The sequence below is a fragment of the Ostrinia furnacalis genome, unplaced genomic scaffold (assembly GCF_004193835.3).
Source record: "Ostrinia furnacalis isolate ACB-3 unplaced genomic scaffold, ASM419383v2 OfSCF6657, whole genome shotgun sequence".
NCBI lineage: Eukaryota > Metazoa > Arthropoda > Insecta > Lepidoptera > Crambidae > Ostrinia > Ostrinia furnacalis.
Window position 1 is genome coordinate 441,182 of NW_021136896.1, and position 17,435 is coordinate 458,616.

Consider the following 17,435-nt stretch of genomic DNA (forward strand, 5'->3'; position numbering starts at 1 on the left):
ATGGACCGACGATCTGGTGAAGGTCGCGGGGGGTGCCTGGATGCGGCGCAGGATCGGTCTTCGTGGAAATCCTTGCGGGAGGCCTTTGTCCAGCAGTGGACGTCATTTGGCTGAAACGAACGAACGAACGAACAATTTGANGAACTAACCTTCTCTCCGTCGATGTCCCAACTAAGCACAGCAGCTGGGTACGATCGTCCCGATGTACAGTTCAAGAACATTGAGTCCCCTCTTCTGTTCTCTTGCTCGTTGCCTGTTATTCTTGGGCCTTCTCGTGGTAAATCTGAGGACAAAAGTCTAAAATTAGAATTAAGTAGGTAATGTTAATTGTCAAAAATCTAAACGTTAAAATATTAGTATCGTTAGCCAATGAGCTGTTCAGAGTGACGTTGACGTAAGTAATGTCACTCTAGAAACGTCAGAATAGAAGGACGTGCGCGGACGTCTCCGTGCGTTTTAAGTAAGATAAGTGATTGTAAATGAGGCAATGTAATGTGAAAGTTAAGTATCCAGTGTTTTATTTATGAGACTTTATTTTATAGATCTACCAGTCTTTATTAGTAGTACTATCGACTGTTTTTTTTTCTCTTCAGATGATCTCTCTAGCGGCAATATAAAAGATTTCGTTCGTTTCAGCCAAATGACATCCACTGCTGGACAAAGGCCTCCTCCAAGGTTTTCCACAATGCACGGTCCTGCGCTGCCCGCATCCAGGCTATTCCCGCGACCGTATTAAAGATTTATTCGTTTAAAAACTAGCGAAGTATTCATTAGAATTCGAAAATCGAACGTTCCAGAACGGCTGATCTAATAGGACTCCTAAAATAATCTAAGCTTGTACGTAACAAGCCCAGCAAAGTGTAGTAGCCCCAATTTGTTATTTGATATTGAAGCCTTACACAAGGTTACAAAAATAAACAGTTTTAAGTAAGAATATATCTAGTAGTTACGCATATTTGCTTAAATTTATTAAAAAAATCTTGCTTATTTTTGGAACGGGATCAATTGCTTTCTATAATAGATTAAAAACATTCGATACCTACTCAAGGACTATTTAAAGCGATATTAGGTACTCGATTTTTAGATTGCGTAATCAATACCAGAAAGAGAAAAAAAATGTCCAAAAGACTTTAGTTTTAAAAAAGTGTTATTTAAATTACACGCTGTAATTTGGACTTTCAGCAACGGGATTTTTTATGCAGAATAAGGCAGTTATTTGACCGCAATCGGACCTGATGTTAAGTGAGATGCTGATATTATGTGACATCTTATTAATGTCATAGAATAAAAAGCAGCGTTATATAAAAAAAACCTTCAGGGTTCTATCCACGTGAGTTTCATACCACACCACTCAGTGAGCGTGAAACCAAGCAAAGTACTTAGATACGGCGTGAACTTAAACAAAGTTAAGGCTATTAATCATTTAATCTTACGTAAGGTAACTTAAAGCATTAATCATCCAACCTTGAGTTTTTTACCGAAATCACATTTTAGAATACGACAGCGGTACATCAAGCTAATCACCTAGTATCTTAAATAGTGGCACAGAATAATAATAAGTACTACGTATAATAGCTTCTATTTTGCAACAAAAATACAGGGTGGCCAGGTACAAAATTGATTGTCTTGTAGTGTATGTTTTGTTGGTTGTCCTATTAAATAAATACCAGTTGGAAATAAAAAAAAATAAGTTGGATTAACCAATAAGGCCCCGCCAGGAAAAAATCGCTTCCTTTTCGATTACGAGTTATGAATTTTAATTTGAAGACATGGTTATATTCAATTTTTGTTTTCTAATAATAATTTCAGATTTCTATTGTAATTTAATACACTGTCTGTACTCTTTTAAAAATCAATTTCGAATGTTATGCCGCAATTTTAGAAAAATTACTTGATTGAACTTTACGGATTTTGTTGAGCTCGATTAATATAAAATAAAGTGATTTTCAGCACTTGTTTCCTACTGGGATCCGATAGGTCCCTAATCAATATAACCTATAACCACACGTGTATTACCTACTATAAGTAAATTAGCGAATCAATATTTAAAAAAATATATATTCATCTGGTTCGGGACACCCTGTATTTTTTTTGCCATTTGATGTGCAGCTGACTGTACAAAGTAATAACACTGGCTGGATTCGCAGTAATTGATCCTAGTTTTTATGACACTGACTGTATGATTGGATTTGAACATGCAACGGACAGAGCAATACAACGCCGTTCCAATTTGTGAGCTACCACCGTATTTTGTTTAGTAAAACAAGGTTATCCGATTTTTCACAGGTCATTGACCGAGTGAAAAAGTAATTTTCAGGTATCGTTTTGTAAACTCGCCAATATGTTAAACTGGTCGTCACAAAATTACGAATATTGCGAAAGATTTCGAACATCATGTCAAATCATTTTACGACAAGTCGATATAGTTAGTAAACAACTAGGAAGTAAATGAAAAATGTTTCTAAAAGTATCACTTTTTTCCCCTGAAACCTTATTTAGGAAATGACGGTTCTTACGATATCAAATAAAGCGAGATCTCTTTATTGGCAGTAAACAAAAATGTTAGCGGCACTAAAGATTACCTAATTTTAAATTGTGTCCAGATATTAAAGCTTTTATTTGACTCAAGTAAAAACAAAACAGCTAATTTTATGATACCATAAGTACAAACCAATAAAAAGCCAGATGCTTCAATAATTGACATCTTCAAAACCTTTATTTCGAAAAGATAAATACATAATGGATAATGCAAACGAGCTCGTCTACTCAATTTATCGTATCCAAAGGAATCGGCGTTTGATAAATTACCTTCAAATTCACCGAACGTTCCGATGAATACTTTTGTCAAAATTTTCTAAAGCGGCAACAATTTCAGAGAAATGTTTCCTCATTAAAGACATAGCTAGCGAGTTCGTACGCGTGTAAAATAGTTTTAACAGTTTTCTTAGTTTTTGTAAAATTTTTCACTGACTCTGCTCCTATTGGTCATAGCCTACCTTCCTACCCCTTAATTTAACTCAACTTAGGCTGGGTTGCACCATCTTACTTTAACTTTGACAAACGTCAAAAATCTGTCAAACTCCAAACAAAATACATCGGTTATCGTTATAGTTACTGTCAAAGTTAGGTGGTGCAACTCAGCCTAAATGTTTTTTCGCAACGAGGAATGAAGCTCTTGGCCTGCATTGCACGTGATGGAGAGTGATGATAATTTTTCAATTCAAACCAGTAGTTCCTGAGATAAGCGCGTTCAACCAAAAAGAAATAAACAAACACTTCAGCTTCACGATATTAAGTTTAGCCCCAAAGAATACTTTTCCCAAAAATTCTTTAAAGCGGCAATACTTTCCGAGCGCATGTTTCCTTATTAAAGACATTATCAGCAGGGTCCCCATAGCGGCACATTAGAATTCAGTCAAGAACAAAACTCGCTTCGTGGACCCGATTACCTTGATAAGGGATAAAGGATCCGAATATATTGGATCGCCGGGACTTCGGCCTGTATTTTTGGAGCAAATAGACAAAAATGGCGTTTCATTTTCAGGGGATTTAAAATGTCCATGAATCCCGTAGTTTATGAGTGCAATGCGAGTATATTGTAAACGAGCCGCAGTGAGGAACGTGGATAAATCCTCGGTTTACTGGAATAGTGTTATGTCAAAATGTATAAAATACTTGTTTGAATGTGAAATATACAAAGACGGATTTAAAAGGATGTCCGTATTTTCGCAATTTCGCAATAATGCTCACGGAAACCCTGGGGTATTGGACTTCTACAGCAAAATAACTTCAATGGTAGGTACCTACCTATAGTTCTCTATAACAGTGTGCCTACCATGAGTTTACGTTAGGTGAGCTCGCTAGCGAATACGTCAAAAAATTCTATGAAGATCCTATTTCTTGAAAGTAGCCACTAGGGGCGCTGCACAATATGTCATACATTTAAATGTCATTTTTTTACGCAGTCGCTAGCGAGCACACCTAACGTAAACTCATGGTAGGCACACAGATCGCAAAAAGAGTAGTATCACTATTGTCTACAAAATTAATTTTTATTTTGTAGGTCTTGTATGACATATTTTATTAATTATGCCTAACAGCATTTGAAGATATTTTATAATGCGAACAACTAGGGACTGGAATACGCCGCCTTCTACAGCAATAATCCATGCCTCTTCAAGAGAGTGAATAGGCATTTACTGGGCGGTATGTACTATCCTAGACTGCATCTTATATCAGGTTCGATTTTGGTGAAATACATGCTTTGTTTCATTCGTTCGTTTCAGCCATATGATGTCTACTGCTGGACAAAGGCCTTGGGACCAAGGACGTGCCTTGTACCGACTGCATTATATATAAATATTTGAGCGTATGAGTAAAGACTTACATAAAACTTCCATCCTGCCTTCGTCTGATCCCGATGCGAAACTCGGCGCTTCTGCCGACACCTCGCATCTATACAGCCCACTAGACTTCAGCATCACTGGGTGGAGCACCACTCTTCGGTCATCTGACTTTTGTAGCTGCAAAGAAATTAACAATTAGGCCCAGAACAGACGGTGAAACGCAACTGCAACGAAACTGCAACTTTGTGATGATTCTGATGAATGAAACTGAAACTGAAAGTTTCAAACTGGTCGCGTCATGTGTGGTCTCTCAACGGACGCTATGGCAGAAACTTAGATGCAACTCAAAAGTAACTAGCAGTTGCACTTTCGTTGCAGTTGCGTTTCAACTGTTTGTTCAGTGTGCTTACCATGAGTTTACGATAGGTGTGCTCGCTAGCGACTGCTTAAAAAAATGACATTACTTGTATGATATATTGTTCAGCGCCCCTAACGGCTACTTTCAAGAAACAAAATCTTCATAGAGATTTTTGACGTACTCACTAGCGAGCACACTTATCGTAAACTCATGGTAGGTACACTGGGCCTTATACCTTATTCGATTTCTGAAACAAATGAACGGCTGACAAGGAATGAGTTTCTTTCGCCACTTCTCAGAAACAGCCAATATGCTGTCTCGATGTATTGCTAGGTCAAGCTATTTTTAGCTTGTATAGCCACACCAAAAATACTATGGGAGGAATTAGTATTGAATTGGTTATTGGATTAGGATAGGTAGTTGGATCTTTAGTTAATTAGAATCGATTAAAACTTCTCTTGTGATATTTTCAGAACTATTAAACTAACATGAACAGAAATTATTTTAACGTGAACTAATTCCAAATACGCCTCTATAATTAAAAGCGTACAACTATTCAAATTATTCTACCACAAGTCAATTTATCCAGTTATTTGTTTGAAAATAATGCCACAACAAATAAATAAGTTTTAACTCGCACGATCAAATTGAGTTAGAAAACTTATTTCTATATCTTGTTTCTCGGAAACTGTCAATTTAAGAGACAAACTCAAAGTCGAACTTAAATTATGAGTCTATTACTTTGTCTGTCTGTGATTGGTACGGGCATTTTGCAAAACGCGCACACAATATTCTGCCTATTCACGCTTCAGCGACCAAAAATATAGGAAGTTAAAAACGCTCTATCGATTCCGAACAAACGGATATACACTTTATAGCAGATACAACATTTATTTTCCGAGCATCTCTCCTCACAATGGGGCATATCGCAGTGTATGACGACGCCCCTAATAAATTCAGTTCGTATCTGAAGAATCTTCAGTGTAATTTCGTTGAGCACATTCGCAATATAGTAGTTCCGAAGACAGTAGAATAGTCGAGTGCTCGTATGGATTGTCTGGCTTTCCGCTCATTTCCCATCCCCGATCTTTTGTCAGTACTTTTCGAACGACATCCCCTATTGTGTTCGGAATAGATAACTGAACCATACAACCTCTTTTAGAGAACGAAAATTCAAGAAACCTTTCGAGTTATTTGATAATGTTCTCCCTTCTATCAGATTGCATGATAGCAGACCGTTTGTGTTAAAATATTTTCTGTAGCCTTGTATTCGAATTTCAAATGGACCGGCATTTTTAAACTCGAAATTATCATAATGGGAAAGTTAAAATACTCTAGCTTTCATCGCGCAAACGACTCGGGATGGTAGATACAATAGGCGTAATTATTTTTAATGGATAAACTCCGACAAGCTTTACTTGATCATGATAAAAGTCACTTATTCCACGATGAAATATGTTAGGGTCTCAACAATGTAGCAAATGAAATTAAAAAAGCCATTACGTTTCGACTTCTGAATAATGGTAATGCTCTTTCCAAAGTCAATTTTATACAATATTCAGATGCAAATGGTATTTCAAAAAGTAAGTTAAACAATACTGAGAGCTATTTTTATGTAGAAAATGTAACACGAGTCATTATTTTAGATGATAAATGAATAAAAGTTGTGTGTAACGTGCCTTCGTCGTTATAAATATTTAGCTGTATCTTACCTAAGAATAAAGTTTTGTTATTTATTTTTAAAGTTTTGTTATTTAATTAATGTTAGAAACTACAATTTTCTAGCTTTTTCTTATTAATTTCGTACACCTACGTATACTTTATTGTTGTTCAACTTAGTATGAAACTGTATTTGTCTATCAGAGACAAATGGACATTGGTCGTCAAGAGAATGATGAATACTTTTTAAGTGGATATTACCTGCCTTATTATTAGGTACTTTAAATAAATTAGTGTTAACTTACATCGACTTTGATCCCTTCTAACTTGTAGGCATGCTTCGGCGGGTCGTACTTGGGCATATACCGGTAGAATTCTTCGTTATCTCGGTACCATTTCACTGAATACAGGTTGTCTGAGCCCAACTCGTAGTCGCATTCTAGCTGTGTAGGCTGACCTCTCACCCTGTATGTGGGCACTGACACTCGCACTATCCTTAGTAGTAGAGATTCTGGAACAAAAGAAAAGATTGTAAAAAAATTGTTTAATAAGTGACTGACTGACTATAATACTCTTAAGCCTTGATCACACGTACCGAGCAAACGGGCGAGACAGTGCTCTCGGCCGAGTACTCGGCGTGTATGAACATTACGCCGAGTGCGCTCAGCCGAGTTTTTTGGCGAGTCAGCTACTCGACGACTCACCCAACTCTCTCGGCCTAGTATCATTGTACTGTATCGCCCGTCCACTCGGTAGGTGTGATCAAGGCTTTACATATGAGCGAGTATACAACTCAAAGATTTAAAAAGTCGATATAAAAAAATTATACACAGAGAAATGAGTAGAGTAGGTAACTACAAAAAGTTATTTTTAATAAATTATCTCTACAATGGTTTTTGAAACAGTCATTTTGATCGATCGGTCTGTCCCACAAATCCAACCTGGATCTTTATAGTGATTTTGCTTCCATGTTTACTTAATGAAAAGTATTTTAAGTATTTTCGACAACTTTACGAAGCATTATTTAGAAGGAAAAGTAGTCTTCTTGCTATGCTATTTTTGCTCCAAAGTGGCATTTAGACAACCGCAGAAAATGCCACAGTGTCTCCTTCGATGTCCCCCTGTATCTACGTATTAAGTGTTTACTACGACCGCTTTCAACAAAAGTTTAATTAATTGTTTTATCTAAGCTGTGGTAAATGATGCTGGTGTTGAAATTAGATAATTTTGGTATATTATTACTATTTATTTACTACTTGTACTTCAATACTGTTTTTTTACCCAAATAAATTAAAAAAAAATCTTTGCAGTGCAATATTATTCTAATTTAAGAGATCTATTCAATTTTACTATGACTATTAACTTTATCCAGTAGGTACTTAAAACTGCGCTTATGGTCCATATTTCACTCAAATAGCACGCATAAAATTGATTTAACTAAAACCTCCCACTGTACTGTACGATTTAGTATTCACAGTCAATCGATGGTAATAATATTATGCTTCCGAAGAACGTAATATTTGGTTAATGGATACCTGAATATTGGATTTCACCTCGCATTTTCCTTGTTAATACTATTGTATGAATGAGGCAACTCTGCCTTTATAGATCTTTTTTCTTTCCATTTAAGTGATATGTGTGTATGATTCCAAAGATAAAAGTTATTACAGAACAGATAAGTTTGTTAATTCCCTTTGTGTTAGCAATTACTTTATAGCTAAAAGATTTTTAGGTAACTAGGTACAAAATATTAATAATTTGTTAATCAATATCATTCGTAATCTTCTTCTTTTCGTGTCGACAACAAACCTACACAGTGTCTACCTACTCGTAATGTAATTTAATTATACCAATACATTCATTTCAAACATAGAACGCCTAAACGAGTTATGAGAGAGATGGTTTCCAATGACGGCTTATAAAAGCTTTCACCCTTGCTGTGACGTCATTTATTTAAGCACGATGAAAAAAACATAAAAACGTAAATTTTATCTTCATCACTTTCAACTACTTCTACACATACATATAAATAAAACTAACAAGTTCCAACGACCATACAAAGGCACATGACATTGTCATACTAGACTGTTGATACGCAGTGCTATACGTCAAGGGTGTCCCCGTAAAATCAGACGTAAGCTCCCGCCTCAAAGGGGTACGAGAACAGCTGAATATAATGAGAACCACATTCACCTTCTGTCACTTATGAAGTCTTCATTTAAATTACGTAACATTTTTTACTGGAAAGTGAGCTCAACATTGACGCTGGAACGTATCATTATTGAGATCTACGAAAGGATCTCCTGCCTCTAAAATGTGCCCCGGGATAAAATGTTTTTGAGGATTTTAGCTGGCAAATGTATGAGAAATTGAAAGGCTTTGAAAAAATTTAATTAGCTTATTGCGAAAAATCAGCAGGAGCAGCAAGGTTCTGGAGTAGAGGCCGCGTACAGGAAAACACAGAGTGGAACAAGAAGGCGCTGTACGTAGGCCGCTACCAACCGGGCAACATGGAAAGCATTGGGGGAGGCCTATGTTCAGCAGTGAACGTCCTAGGTCCTATGGCTGAGATGATGATGATTGCGTAAAATTGATAGAATGCATCGATAACAATTTTTACAGTTTATCGTGGCGCGCATCCTAGACCTACTGGAGATTCCATTATCACCTTAAAATCGATACTCTCTCGTGTGACATTAAGGTATACGTATGGTACCATTCTAAAAACTCGATTCAAGCTTATGCGTTGATCCAAGTCTCTCGATCTTTCGATTGGAGCGTAAAATTGGCTTATTTAGAACCGTGTTAGGTTCTGTAAATTGCCTTGTAATATTATTATTTTATCTTGTAGATTGTTAAAGTTTTAATAAATTTCAGATTTTCGTTTTAATAAACGATGATTGCTTAAGTGAAGCAGAATATCAAACGCACAGCGTTGAATAGAGCTCTGTGATTTTTCATGATGTGTCACCCTGTGCGTCTACGCGCTCTGTGAGACCTCAGTAATGTTTGTGAATACGGGGTTATTGAACTACTGTATGACCTAGCTAGTTGATAGTATTTATTGGAATTCTTCTGATTGTTTCACGCCTACATGCCTCAATAAACACTATATTTAGCAACTGCTGCGTTAAATAGGGTAAGTCCAGGATAGATGCCCCACTTTTTGAAACAGCTCTGTAACTCAGTCAGTAAGTTTTTATCAACAATTTGACCTTAGTATCTATAAACTTTGGTCTTTCGTCTATGATAATACTATAATTATTTTAGTTTAAGTTATACCGATTCTGAGAAAATACCATTTTAATTGACCTCTAAAAAGTGGGATAGACGCCTAATGTGGGGGATAGAAGACTCACTGTATGATTGCTTCAAAGGATAGATGCCTGATGCAGGGATAGATGACTCGTTAATATAGTTTTTGAATTCTAAGGGTCAAATGTATTTAGAAATCAAACAAGCCAAGTTTTATTATTTAAGATTGTTTGTTATTAAATGAATTAAAAATGAAATTTAATATTTTTTATTAAAAATAATACTACTCCTTCTAGCGCAGTCGGGTAAAAAGAAAATTCAATCAGAAGGGCACCCTATTTATTACTTTCCTAAGGTTAGCCGTACTACATTCTTTTTTTCTTCTTACTTGCTACCTGTGACAAAAAGAGCAGGTTAGGATAGATGCCCCTAGGTGCATGGGACATGGCCCTAAGGGCATCTATACCCAAAAAAAATTAGGCAACTATCCTTTTAGCATAGGATAGGTGCCTTTTTTAATAAAAAATATAATAACACTAAAAATCGAATTAAACATAGCTATCCCGTCTAATTTATAAGATAGTCTATCAAATTATATAAAAATCTGCTTCATTTTACAGCTGACAAAAAAATTATCCATTAAAAGATACTTACCAATTTTATTTCGACGCTCGCTAAGGTTTGGCCGCGGAAGATTTTTGCTCTCACTGGCTAAACGAACGCACTCTTTGATGGTTTGCGAGGCGAAAAGTGGTACGGGGAGGTCCCTTTCTATTATACGTACTATAACTTTAGGCTAAGTTGCTTGTAACATAGTGTACTTAAAATCGCGGCACCTATCCCACTGGGGCATGTATCCTGGAATTACCCTATATAAAATAATAAAACAAGCATTAACTACATCATACCTACACTCAAATAGTCTACTATCTATATTGAAGCATTTCAGCTGAACCACCTTTCAAGTGAAGTACTCGAGCGAATTACTAATAGTTTAAATGTTATTGAAATACACGCTAGGGTCGCACCTTACTGAAACTCGGTAACAGAAGTTTAGCCCTGTGTAAACATCTACCATAGTTTCCATCCAGTTAAGCTTATAGCAAGTCGTTATAGATGTTACAGTCAAAACTCATGATCAGTCAAAACCACTTTTTACTGCAAAAGGGGTTTTGACTGATGCTCTAGCTAGGTGAAAACCACTTTTGCCCGATTTTTCTAGTCAAAAGTCATTTTGACCAAGGACGTCACGTCAGTCACAATCACTTTTGACTGCCAAAAATCAGCAAAAGTGGTTCGCCTGATTTAAAATTTTACCAATCAGTCAAATTTCACACAAAGTTATGATTGGTTATTAGGACATCATCTAGAATGGGTTTTGTCTAATGCCTTTTATCAAAACCATTTCTGACTGGAAAAAAAAATCTGTCAAAATTAGTTTTGACCGAATTTGAGTTTTGACTGTAACATAGACAACAACAATATTGGAAAGGCCAGAATGTTGTTCTTGTGGGGACATTGTTCAAAAGTTTGTGTAATCAATGAACTATTTTGACGTTATTCATCTATACATAGAAATATACCTACAGCGTTAAAGATAATGACTTCAAACATACATAATATAAACGTGTAAGTACTTTTAAAGCAAATTTTTACGAGTCTTTACAATAGCATAGAGAGCAAGAGAGTGAGAAGGGAGGAGCCTAAATTTTCTTTTGTATTAAGACGATCAACTAGCGATTTATTTTATTCCTAAAGAAGGAAAAAATACATTCCAACAGATATTTCCAAAAAGGTAGGTATTTCCATAAAAATGTCTTATATTAAAGTAGGTATACAACGAAACTTTTTTACTTTTTCACCGCCTTTCATCACCTTAAAAAGGTAGGACTAAAGTTACTTCCATTAATAATTTACATTCGCTCTTCAAGATGTTAACAAAGGTAGATAATATTGCCGTTTATTTCCCTAGCGGTTAAGGTAACCGCACTTCAGAACAATCATTTGCGAGTAACACGGGCACGAAAACTTGTTAGCCCAACAAACTTGTACTGTTTAATCCGTAGTCTCAACTCTGACTTGCTACCGAGACGTCACGAAGGTAACTGCTTTAAAGTTGGTTAATTATGGCTCTTGTGCCGGACACATTAGTAGATCAACGTTACGTTTTATAGAGGTCGTGTTAGTAGTGATGTACAACCCTCGAGGTTTCCGAGTCCTTTTGCCGAGAGCTCAGAGTCGTTTACTCGCCTCGTTTGTATGAAGCGACGACTCGGAAGTCTTTTTTAGAGTTCGAGCCTTTTTCGGTTTTTCGGGGCTCGCCTCGTTTATATGAAGATGGAGTCTTTCGCAGAGCTCGAGCCTTTTTGAAAGCCCAGTTAACTTTTGTGTTAAGATCGTTCTATTAATAAAACTGCAGGAATTCTGATACCTACAATAAAATACATATTTGAAAAATGTTTTTCACAAAAGGTCACAAATCAAATAATGACTACATACAATTAGAATTATAACTTTTCGTAAAAAAAAATATAAGTAAATTTTAAAAATTAAAAAGCTGTTTTGAAGATTCGAGCTCTTTTGAAGGCTCGAGCTCTTTTAAAGCCTCGAGGCTTGGCTCAGAGAGCTCGCAGCTCGGCTAAGCTCGGGGCACCGAGCCTACCGAGCTCACTGAGTCTTGCCATTCCACCTCGAGGCTTCAAAAATAGGACTCGACGCCTCGAGTCTTGAACATCACTACGTGTTAGAGGTTAAGTGCACTTACAAGTTTATTCCTTTGTGAATTCGCAAGTCGTCTCTTATTACTTGCTTCAAGAATCTGTTCTGCTTTAAGTTGGCTAATGCAGCTTGACGTAGCATGTAAATTACAATAATGGTGTTAATTTTAGCAAATGAGTCCCAAAAATTAGCAACAGGACTTGAATAAAATTGTAAGAAAATTTTTGTTTGTTAATGCAGATTGACGTAGCATGTACATTTCAAATTTTAGCAACTGAGTCCTAAAAATTAGCAACACGACTTGAATAAGTAAGTATAAGAAAGATAGTAGGTACGTTATTGAAAATCAGATTATGAGTTAACAATACTAAATTATTATAATTTATTACGTTAGTAAACTTTATCTTTAAACATACCTATCAATGAATAAGTATTATAAGAAATAGCTCTTCTTATGTACCTATATTACAAAGCCTAAGATTGAGTTACATGCTTTGACGTCTGATCCAGGATTGTTATTGTTTTATTAACCTTTTTTGATAACCTTGCCATCGTTAGTGATAATACACTCGGCATCAAATAAATCGCACCTCCCGCGACAAGCACTTATCAAACGTATGCATCCCCACTTTCCACCTACATTGGTACCATTTGAAAGCCTAGTTCTAAACTTCATTTCATTAAAGGAAAGGTTTTTACCCCAAAAATGTGTCTTTACAAGGATCCAGAGTCACTTCTTCAAAAAATAGGTAGTTACGCTATAGCCATTTTTTATGACTATAAAACTGTTAAGTTGGGATTAATCGCTATCCATCTGTTAAAGAGGACACGTGAGATCTTTATTTGGTTTTATAACCATAAAAATTGGTCTAATTGATCCCAGAAGTGAGGTCTATTTTTAAGTCACATTTATGGTATATGTTAATCATTTATTTAGAAATGAAATGTATTTTTCTTTAAGGATATTTATTGGGCTTTCAAATAACACCAATATTGTTGGGCTACCATGATTGTGTCAGAAGAAAATCTTTAAAGTTCGCGTCGCGGAAGGTGCGGTTTATTTGATGTTGAGTGTATAAAAATAAATATAAAGGTAGAATAGAACAATTGCATATTATGCTGAACACCCACCTGTATTGCCAGCTTTTGCCTGCGGCTCCGTTCACGCAAACTTTCAATAAAATGTAGCCTAACTAGGCTACCTTAAATATGCTGTCCGATGTACGATGTATATTTACAGTAACTACAGACTTTGGTTTTGTAGAAATCCATCCAGCAGTTTTCGCGTGAAGGTGTAACAAACATCCATCCTTTCGTCTACAACGTACTTTATCTTATTTATATTTTACTAAGCAGCATTTTTGCGTCGTAACACCTCACTGGATATTGGTATTTGTATACATTTTGATGTTTGAACCAACCTAAAACATTCCAAGCGATTTCACCATAGAACTCTCACTAATATTATATTTGCAAAACTAAATAAATATTCGAGTTTAAAACTCAACCCGTAAAATTGTTTTCTATCGGAATTCATGCAAATCGTATGGTGATCAGTTGTATGGTGGACCCGTGAAAATTGAACTGATAAACAAAGTTAGGTTTATTTAAAGACTTGTTTATTCAACCGTTAACGCTGAAACCTTCCACAAAGGGACTTATTATTCAATAAGTTTGTGTCTGTATTCATTTACATACCTACTCGTAGTTTGGTAAAATCGTTACCAATTTAGAAAGAAATAAAGATACATTTATTACAATGGACATCACACAAATACAGGCATAGACATGACAGTGGCACCTAATAATGGAAGAAGAAAAAAAATAAAATAAAAACAAGAGTAAAATTAGCAGTGCCACCCATTCACCAACAAGATGCCCACTGCAACGGGACCCCACTCAGCATAATATGCCGTGGCCCACGGTGACGAAGGCCACGGCGCTGGTTTTCAGTGTGCCCCATGCCGAGTGAGGGTCACGGACCATTGGTAAAATAAATAAAATTGCTATTTACGCGGTTCAAATAAATATTAGGGTAAGTACAGCTTATTACCAGCACGAAAGCATGCCACTATTGAATTGCTACATACGCCCGAATTCACAAACATTACTGTGAGGTCTCACAGTGCGCGTGGACGCACGGGGTGACAGAATGCATGAACCAATCACAGAGCTCTATTCAACGCTGTGCGTTCGATTTGCTGCTCTACTTAAGCAAGCATCGTTCATCTCAAATTTTATAGGCACTTATATCGTTTTTCAAACATTTTCTTAAGTTATTCAAGTATTTGCTCCTGGAAATCATCATCTCAAATTCATGAGCTGATGATAGAAAGTAAAACTCCTTAATGCTTAGGAGTTGGAGGATAATTCTTTTAATTTTATAGATAAGTATAGTTTCTAAAGTTATTCAAGTGTTTGCATCAGATAGCCATTATCTCCTCACGATTAACTGGTCATGGTAGATACAACTCCTTAACGCTTAGGAGTTGGAGGATAATTCTTTAAATATTATAGGTACAAATAGCCCAACAAAGTATCAATCATGGTATACATAAATATTAATTCGTCCTAATAAATAAGTAATTAGTAATTATTTTTCTACTTTTTAGTGTATGTTTTTTGGAGTCGGTTTTATTTTTTTTATCAAAATTATTCAATATCGTGTTATGAAAATGGTTGAAAAACACTGGTCTAGATAATATGAGTTAGAATGAGACTAAATGGAGCGACGAATTTTTATCTCAATAAAATATGTAATTCATATAGAGATAATAATAATTTAATAACATACAATTCATTTTTTTACCTCCGAATTTATAGCTTAAAAGATTTTTTTTATATTATAATATTATTTATTAGAAGTAGCATGAGTAAGAATTATGTAACTCGATGCTTGGTTTAAAGTACTACTTAAGTTCAATCTTATCAAGACTATGGTTCGTATTTTTAAAGCGCTCAAATTCCAAATCGCATAAAACAGCACAAATTCATATACGAATTCCTAAATACGATATTCTAGGAAAATCGTTCAGCAATTTCTGCAACGAGCGTTGGAAACTTGAAATCCACTTACCTATAATATTTCGAATTCTAGATTTAATGTACAGCAGTACCTACATAAAGTTAAATAATTGGTAAAATTGGTCCAGGTGTTGTTGAGTTATGCGCTTACTAACACATTTTGAGATTCATTTTTATATTATAGATTATTCGGAGGAAAAATAAATAGCGCCCATATACATTAGCAATATTAGATCAGAGTTCCCCTCATAAAGTCAAGTAACAGTAAGTTTGTTACCAAAACTTTCTCATTCGAAGAATCAAACAGACATTACTAACTTTTTCGTTTACACATTAAAACCATCTAAATAATGCTTCTGCCAACAGGCTTTTACGAAAACTTTATTCGTAAAGTTCTATTGAAAAATGATTGAAAAGATTTCGTTAAAAGATACTCAAAGATTGGACCCTGTTCAACGTGAAAAAAAATTATAGAAAATTAATAATAGGTATGTTTCTATGAAACATTGAAGTAAATATAGTTTAAATAGAAACAGGATATAATCAAAGTGACCTATTTGTTTTAATCATCCACTGTAATTACTCTAACGCTAAATACACAGACAGCAAACGTACAATTTGCTTTACGTGGAAAACCAATAATTACACCTATTGACTATAACAAATCTAGTATGTAACAGTAAATAAATACACTGCAGCACTGTTTCGACATTTGGTATGCTTTCAAATACTGCACTGTATTCGATCGAAATTGTTAACGCTAACGTAGTTCAGAATTCCAAACTCACAATGTTTCCACGAAGATTTTACATACCGCATTTGTATTCTGTATACAAAATGTAATTTAATTTGACATCTCCTTTCCATTTCGGATATAGTCGCAATGGTACGAACTACGCGGATATTGGCGCCCAACGTGGGACCCTACTTAAATGCATTTCGCGTCGGTCCCTTTTACTCTAGCAGATGATCTGAACATTCATATTTTGTTTCCAAAAATTACGTTCATTTACATATTAAAAAACTAATTACCTTTCACAAGTAAGCTGAGTATCGCCAATAAGACATACATCCTCATAAGTTTCAAAATAACAGTTCCATCACTTATCACAGACTCCCGGATATTCCAAACACAGTCACACCTTGAATTACATACTTTGGGTCCGAGTTGTATGGTAACGCACTAGAGACACGTAATATCGGTGCTGTCAGAGCGCGCAACACACGTCCATCCTCGACGGCTGCAGACGCGAGACTGAGCGAGTTCGGAATCGCGACCGCTCGCCCCGCGCCCACTCGGGGTCATACAGAACCGTTTATATTTTCATGACCTTATGAGACAAGTCGATAATCGCTGTTATTACTTATTGTTAAAGTCTACATTGCTAAATTTTGCAATTATTAGAAAGCTCGCGTATTAGTGCGCTACATTTTTTTTAAAACACTGAGTTTAGTCGCACATAGATCTCGTTCAAACGAGTCACAACACAAATTTCGAATAGTTTTGCTCCTTATGAAAATTTCTGCGTATTTACTAACGAGAAAAGTGTGAAAAGATAAACTAAAGAATACAATAGTAGCTTACAGAAACTTGTCAAGCTTTTAATTTTGTAAACAAGGGACAGATACCGATAATAGGGCTTTACAAAGTAAGTTTGACTTTTCGAGGCATTGCTTAGGTTTGATGATGGTTTTGACAACAAGTTTGATCATTTTAATTGCACCTTTTATACAGTCAAAGTAAATATGCCTTTTTCATGTTTATTAATTGTTTATTACCGTTCCGAAAATAGTGTAGTCTTTTTTAGAACTTACACTTTTTATTTTTAGTAACACATCAATACCACTGAAACTTCATCGTGATTTTTGCTTTATTTGTTCGATCCCTTTTTACGATAGTATGATTAATATTCTTTTTGGCTTTCTTTTACTTTACTTACACATACCTATATTATCTTCGATATTGATTTATGATACTAGGTGACACTGAGAATACCCTATTTTTAAAGCTTATTAATTTGTTTTACACATTTAGGGAAACTTGCACAACTAACATTAGGTACTAGGTTAGGTAT

The 17,435-nt window shown here is 35.5% G+C and overlaps 1 protein-coding gene across 1 annotated transcript in view; it reads right to left on the bottom strand.

Moving 5' to 3' along the window:
* The window catches only part of LOC114362657 (uncharacterized), a 30,008-nt gene extending 13,407 nt beyond the window's left edge, over nucleotides 1-16,601 (bottom strand). The window contains exons 1-4 of the mRNA XM_028318130.1: nucleotides 16,393-16,601; nucleotides 6,669-6,874; nucleotides 4,388-4,523; nucleotides 150-283 (exon numbers count right to left, since the gene is read on the bottom strand). Coding sequence (XP_028173931.1) covers nucleotides 150-283; nucleotides 4,388-4,523; nucleotides 6,669-6,874; nucleotides 16,393-16,438 — 522 coding nt within the window. The 5' untranslated portion in view covers nucleotides 16,439-16,601. The remainder of the gene's footprint in view (nucleotides 1-149; nucleotides 284-4,387; nucleotides 4,524-6,668; nucleotides 6,875-16,392) is intronic.
* Between the last annotated feature and the right edge of the window lie 834 nt (nucleotides 16,602-17,435).